Genomic DNA, 6,804 nt, shown 5'->3' on the forward strand with positions numbered 1-6,804 from the left:
TAGAAGTATTTGGTAAGGAGCAACATCTAGTCTAATGCCATCTTTTCTTCCTCTGTCTTTTTTCTTTGATATGCATACTCATGACCTCACTTCACACTATTTACCAAGACTTCAAAATTTTAAAAGCAATTATAAAAAGCATATCTTTTATTCATGTTTAAGATAGTAAACATTTTCACGATTTCTGTCACTATTTGGGACGAACAGTCTTAATGCCTGTCTTTATGGTATCACATTTTAGAGCTCTAGAGGTACACATGCACACAATTATTTTCTCTGAGCATCTTTAGATCTCATGACCAAGCAAGCACTGATGTCTTCACATAGAATCTCTATTGTGTCTTTTTAACCTAGAAACTGTGTTTATGGTGGTATTTGACTTGGCTTGCAAATGTCAGTCTTGCATATGAGATTAAAGCAACAGTTTATGTTTATAGAGCTATTTCATTGCCTCTGATCTACAGCAAGTTTCATTTGACACACATACCAGGAAAATGGACATTTTTCTCTTCTGTGAGGCATGTTTTAGGTTAGTGAAGGCTTCTCTACCAAGTCCTCTGTCAGGAACATTTAGAATATGAGCCAATGACAGATCATCTTTAGAATTCACCAACAGGCTTAAATATGAACAAACACACTTCTTTGCCAGCATTGTCACCTGTAAAAGAAAGCATCACATAAATTGGTCATCCCGCTGCTAAATTATGTTCCTTTTTTTTTGAAAGCTAATTAGATATGTACTAATATTATTTTTGGAAGAGTAAGAATTTCACCTTGCATAATTTCAAAATGCTACTTTATGTATGGGGATTCTGGAAGTATTGACAAAAGCAAGCATGATTAATATGTTAAAATTACATATACTGTAGTTGAATATTCACAAAATATTTGAGGGTTGGATCTCTAGCTATTAAAATTGGCTATCAACTTCTACTTGGAAACCTCTTCACAGATATTCCCTTTCTATCCCAAGGCAAAATACTAGCACTATTAAACCACATAAGGATTTGTCATTAACTTCAAATAGGCTAAGATTTTAAACAACTTGCCAGCTCTGCACCAGATTCAGTAATTTTCCCCTTGGCTCCCAGGGGATTTCAATCACAGAAACTCCACTGATTGAGTTTGTACATAAATTGTGACCCAGCTTCACCCACATAACCAAAACATAACATTGTAATTGTTTATATTGCAGCACTGTTCTGGACCTTGTAAGAACAACAGTCCAAGAACTGAAGAATTTACAGTTTTTTTGCAAGCAAAGACCACAAAAAAGGCCATTAACAAAAGGAAAAACAATGAGAAAACCTATATTTGCTATGGAATTTCTTCTTACTCAATGGGATGTATACAACAAAAATGCAGGCAGTATAAAAAAAACCCAAAACAAAACATGTATACGTGACAGTCTGAAAAGATAGATTTAAGAGAAGGAATATTTTTACTACAGAAGTCAGACGAGCAAGAAAGCCATTATGTTAGTGGTGGAAGTGCTGTCTTGGAGAGAACCTTAGTTCAGAAAATATTTTCTCGTTCAGAAAAATATTTTGAGTTGTACTCAAATATTGAATTGAAATTGCCACTTATCATGAGAAAAGCAAGCTTGGAAATGACTAAAGCTCTAGTATTTCAGACATTGTTATATAGTATTCCGAGATTCTTGTTTTGGGGGTTGAAAGGGTAAAAGAAAAGAATCCAGTATTCCCAGAAAGTTCTCAAGTCCTCTACTGGACCAGACAAACCCTGTTTGCTTTTCTACAGCTACCACTACAGCGGCTATTCAGATTTCTTCCATATGTAAGGCAGTAAGAGCTAATAAAATGAAATCAAAGTTTACTTCACCTACCACTTGCACTTTGCAGCATTGGGCAAATCATTTAACTCTTAGTCAAGGCAATGTTTGAGTGATGGTGTACTTGAAAAATTCATTCTCTGGCGTTTCAAGGCAGATTTAAGTCCACATCAAGTGCTTGCCATAAAAGGACTGTCTGCCAGAATATAAATTTCTGCACTTAGCCACATACACACACCTACAATATACTCAACTGATACAGAGTTTGAATACACACGTTCTGTTTTTTTAAACCAGCAATATTTTAATACCAATAATTGGAAAAGGAAACTGTTATATTTCATCTTTTCAATATATACAGAACATTACAAAAGAGAAATAATTTTTACCTTTACATTCTTCTGGCTCTGTGTGTTGACTGGTGTAGAAGGAGTAGAAAGAACATAACCATTATCTTCTTGTACATTCATTATGCCAGAAATAAATTCCAACAGTTGAACCTTTAATAACAAAATCAGAATAAACTTAAATATGAAGATGACTAGAAAGCAAAAGTAGTATTAAAACCTGGTGAAACTATGTCTCCACCAGTTTGCTAGTGTTTTGAGGTTAACGCAGCCCTTACAACCTACTTTTGGTTCTAGTCTTTAAAAGTACAACTGTTTTAGTAGAGAAATGAGGTGTAAGATTCAAATTAACTTAGAAAAGATATTTCAAAGAGTTATGTAATACACTTGCACTAAAAGCAGCTGCTTATGTTTTGGAGAACATTTAGTATCCTATATCATGTTTAGAATGAGGTCATTAAGGTACCCAAGTTCTCTATCTTCCCCATGAAAACAGGAATAAAAGAAAAAAGTCTGCAATGCTGAGAGTGGGCAATAAAAGCAGACAATTAACTCCTCTCTAATTTTCGTTACAAGTTAGAAGTATGTGCATCTAAATCCAACATTCATTATTTTTTCAGTATCAATATCCTTTTGACCTTTCCATGCTCTAGAGAGCACAGAATCAAATAAAATCATGTGGAATGCTTGCGTTTCAAACTTATCTTAATTGCTACTTACATACATTTTTATCCAATAACATAGAGATTAATCAAATTCATTTTTCATAGACTTTCATTGTCTAAGAGTGAAATACACAATAGAACTTCTCTAGCCTAGAGGATGGCCTCACATGCAGTGTCATAAGAACATCTGAGCCACAATAAACTGCAACAGAGCTGCTGACTGAGTGGCTAAGTGGAACCTCTTCTGGTTTCTGGAAAAATCTAACATGGAACTACATGTAGTATAGGATAGTTTTTGCTTTTAAAAGTATGCTATTTTTAAAATGATAACCATTAAAAATATTTTGACTGCATATCAACATTGTCCTGCTTTCAGCTGGGATAGAGTTAATTTTCTTTTTAGTAGCTGGTACAGTGTGTTTTGGATTTAGTGTGAGAACAATGTTAATAACACACTGATGTTTTAGTTGTTGCTAGGTAGCACTTATCCTAAGTTAAGGATTTTTCAGTTTCCCATGCTCTGCCAGCAAGCAGGTGTACAAGCTGGGAGAAAGCACAGACAGGACAGCTGACCCAAGCTAGCCAAAGTGATATTCCATACCACAGAATGTCATGCTTAGTATATAAACTGGGGGGAGTCGGCCAGGAGGGATGGATTGCTGCTCAGGCATCGGTCAGCGGGTGGTGAGCAATTGCATTGTGCATCACTTGTATTTTCTTGGGTTTTATTTACCTCATTTTTGTTGTTGTTTTATTCCTTTTCATTACAATTATTATTTATTATTATTATAATTTAGTTTACTTTAGTTATTAAACCATTCTTATCTCAACCCATGAGTTTTACTTCTTTTTTTTGATTCTCCTCCCCATCCCACTGGGAGCAGGGACGAGTGAGTGAATGGCTGCGTGGTGTTTAGTTGCTGGCTGGGGTTAACGCATGACAAACATACAACCAAAACTCCATGACAAGTGTTAATCACCAAGCTTTGTTCCAGTCTTACCAAATCTCTACAATTCATTTTTCAGTTCCATTTCTGGCAAAGAGTGATATACTCATAGAAGAGCTGTGGGACCCACCCACCCAGCAGGACAACAGAAAGAAAGAATTTTGAAGTGAATTTAAGATCTCTTTAAAAGATTTAGTAATTTAAACTCATCTGCTTCCCCAATAGAAGACCAAAGTAACTTGTGAATAATTCAGAGCTCCTGTGTATATTTAGAAGCATCATAAATCCATAACTGGAATCAAAAATATGTCAAAATAATATCAGAGATCAAACAAACAAATACTTACAGGGGCTATGCTTTCATCTTCAGATACAAGTCCAAGACCATAGAACTTCTGATATATGTCTATGAGATCTAACATATTGGTTCTTGCTAAGAAGGCATGATAGGCTTCTTTTACGTCAGCATAATTTTCAGGTTCTTTCATGTTCTCGTATGATAATCCCAGTTTGTCATGTAACAAATATTTCCAAGTTTCCAACACATCACTAAGCGATACTGTGAAATCTCCACGGTGCTAATAGAAAAAAGCAAAAATATTATATTTTTTATTCAGCATAGCTTTAAAAATAACTTTAAAACAAGCTGCATATATATATATTTTAAAAAACCTATTACAATCTAAATATTTATGTTTAGAATAAACAAGGTCTTACTTATAGCTGAAGGTCTTCCAGTACTTTGCCTTTACAGTTGAGTTTTGTTATATGCAGTATTCTGCACCTGTTTTCACCTTGCTCCCAAATCTTAGTGTCTTATCCAATGTTCACCATAATCTCTGTTTTCTCACAGCCGTCTTTATTGCAGACCTTTCCATACTATCATACTCTACATCCTCCTGATGCCACTTCCCTGCCACCACTTCCTCTTTCCCCTGAAACCTGTGACTTCCTTACTGCTTACTCTTAGCCCTCCTCTTTCACAACTAGACTCCTCATTTTCATCCACAGCCTGCTCTTTGATTTACATACCAGTCCCCACTTCGTGTCTTTAAACTTTTTCAGCTGAGGTCCTTCTATTTGAGTTAGACCTCAGAATACATGCAACAAGTAATTTTGCAACTGTAGCAAGTTTTCCAGTTTTCACCAAAGAAACAGAGTTCATACTACTAGTATCTAAAGCATTCCCCAGTATATGGCAGCAAAAAAACTGTACTCAGATATACACTTAAAACATTTCCATCCTCCCATCTGTCTTGTGGTTCTTTTTCTAAGCCCTGATTCAACAGTATGCTTAATCATACTAATTTTAGTGCTTCGCTGCATCTGACCCTCAGTTAAAACAACAATGAAGCGACCAAAATGGCCATTCCAGGTAGGTGTCTAAGCAAAAAACGCAGTAAGTGAACCAAGTTTGAGATGTACTGAGTACCAAGAACATACTGAAAGAATGCTAACCTGTTTATTGACTTCAGCCATTGACAGTTGTAATGCCATCAGCATGCAGTCTGCTCCACATACAGTAGTCCTTTCAGAGTTTGAAAATAAAGGCCATTGTCTTCTGAAACACTTGATTGAGTTTAAAATCTTTTGCTGGAAAGCACTCATTGTCTAGAGTAGAAGATAGAAATAATTAAGAGACATAAAAATTAATATTACTATGCAAGAGGCCTACGCACAACTTCACCTTCCACCACAGCATAAGCTGTGCAAATCTTGTATCTTCTTGCAGATCAAGTTCCTAGAATAAAATCCTCTCACTAAACCAAAAGTCTAGTAAGACTCGCCTCAGCTATGACAGAGCAACTATGAAGATAAAGGGTTAAAAGTGCTTACGTATGACATGTCTCCACGAAAACCCCTTACTTTCCTTGTACATGATGCCAACATACAAGAATAAACATTATCACAAATATGACAGTCTTTTGCCTCTGAAAGCAGCCAGTCTGAATGCCCCAGAAAGTGTCTTCTATACTACCCGTATTCTCTATACATTCAGACCAGTGCCTACCAGAACGTTTCAAACCTGGAAACAAGAGATTTAATATTTCTTAGACTTACTAACAAAGACACCTCTAAATGCTTTTGTTACCTATATAGTCTTTTTTCTTTTTTTCATTTGATAAGTCATTATCTCCCCTATTTCCTTTGGCAATGAGTTTCAGTATCAGTTTTGAATTTGACTGCTTCACGCTCCAGTCTTTTTCACCTTCTTGCATTTGTCAAGACACAGGTACATGAGACTCTTTAAAAAATTTGCCCTCTTTAAACTTGTTCTTTACTGAAATATAGTTCCCTAACACTGCAGTGACAGTACAGGAGCATTACCCATACTACTTACTTTCAGAACACAAAAACAACCTTTCCCCTTATTTCACCTAGCTAAGGCACAGTCCACAGCAGGTTTTTTGGTGATTGGTACGACCAGGAGAAATGATGAAATGTGGGAGAGGGACGGGGGAAACAGGAGACATCAGATAACAAGCAAGACTGTAACAGCAACTGCAATTACTTACGCTCCAGAATGTTTGAAGGGGACTGCCTACTTTATTATCTTACGCTGACATGAACGAGGCAGGCGGGCCACAGAGGGTGAAACAGGCAGGCAGGTGCAAGTCAGCGCGGGGCTGACAGAAACCTCTCCGGAGACATTCCCCTCTCACCCCACTCTGAGAAGTTTCCAAGGGACAAGACCTGTCACTCGGAGCAGAAACAGCCCGAGCAAGCCAAAAAGCCTGCGAAACAAGCCCCAAACCCTACGAGCCAACACTACCGTTACCGCCCCCGCTCCCCCAGCTGAAAACCCCCGGCTGCGGCCGCCTCAGGGCCCCGTCCCATCCCCCCTCCCCAGGGTCCGGCCTGGCGCAGCTCCCCCGCCTCAGGCGGGACGCGAACCCGCGGCCCCCCCACCTCCCCTCAGGCGGACCGCGGCCCTTACACCCCACCCGCGGCGCGGCTGAACCGCTCCCGCTTTTCTCGCGGCGCTACCTGCGCGGGCGGGAAGGCGAGAGCCGCTCGCGCAGCGGGACGGTTAGAACGCGTAAGTGCCCTCA

General features: G+C 38.3%; 1 protein-coding gene across 1 annotated transcript in view; it reads right to left on the reverse strand.

Annotated features, from left to right (window-relative positions):
- The window catches only part of PARPBP (PARP1 binding protein), a 46,956-nt gene extending 40,157 nt beyond the window's left edge, over positions 1-6,799 (reverse strand). The window contains exons 1-5 of the mRNA XM_075050778.1: positions 6,740-6,799; positions 5,210-5,362; positions 4,099-4,329; positions 2,182-2,292; positions 488-658 (exon numbers count right to left, since the gene is read on the reverse strand). Coding sequence (XP_074906879.1) covers positions 488-658; positions 2,182-2,292; positions 4,099-4,329; positions 5,210-5,359 — 663 coding nt within the window. The 5' untranslated portion in view covers positions 5,360-5,362; positions 6,740-6,799. The remainder of the gene's footprint in view (positions 1-487; positions 659-2,181; positions 2,293-4,098; positions 4,330-5,209; positions 5,363-6,739) is intronic.
- Between the last annotated feature and the right edge of the window lie 5 nt (positions 6,800-6,804).

The sequence above is a fragment of the Buteo buteo genome, chromosome 19 (assembly GCF_964188355.1).
Source record: "Buteo buteo chromosome 19, bButBut1.hap1.1, whole genome shotgun sequence".
Classification (NCBI taxonomy): domain Eukaryota; kingdom Metazoa; phylum Chordata; class Aves; order Accipitriformes; family Accipitridae; genus Buteo; species Buteo buteo.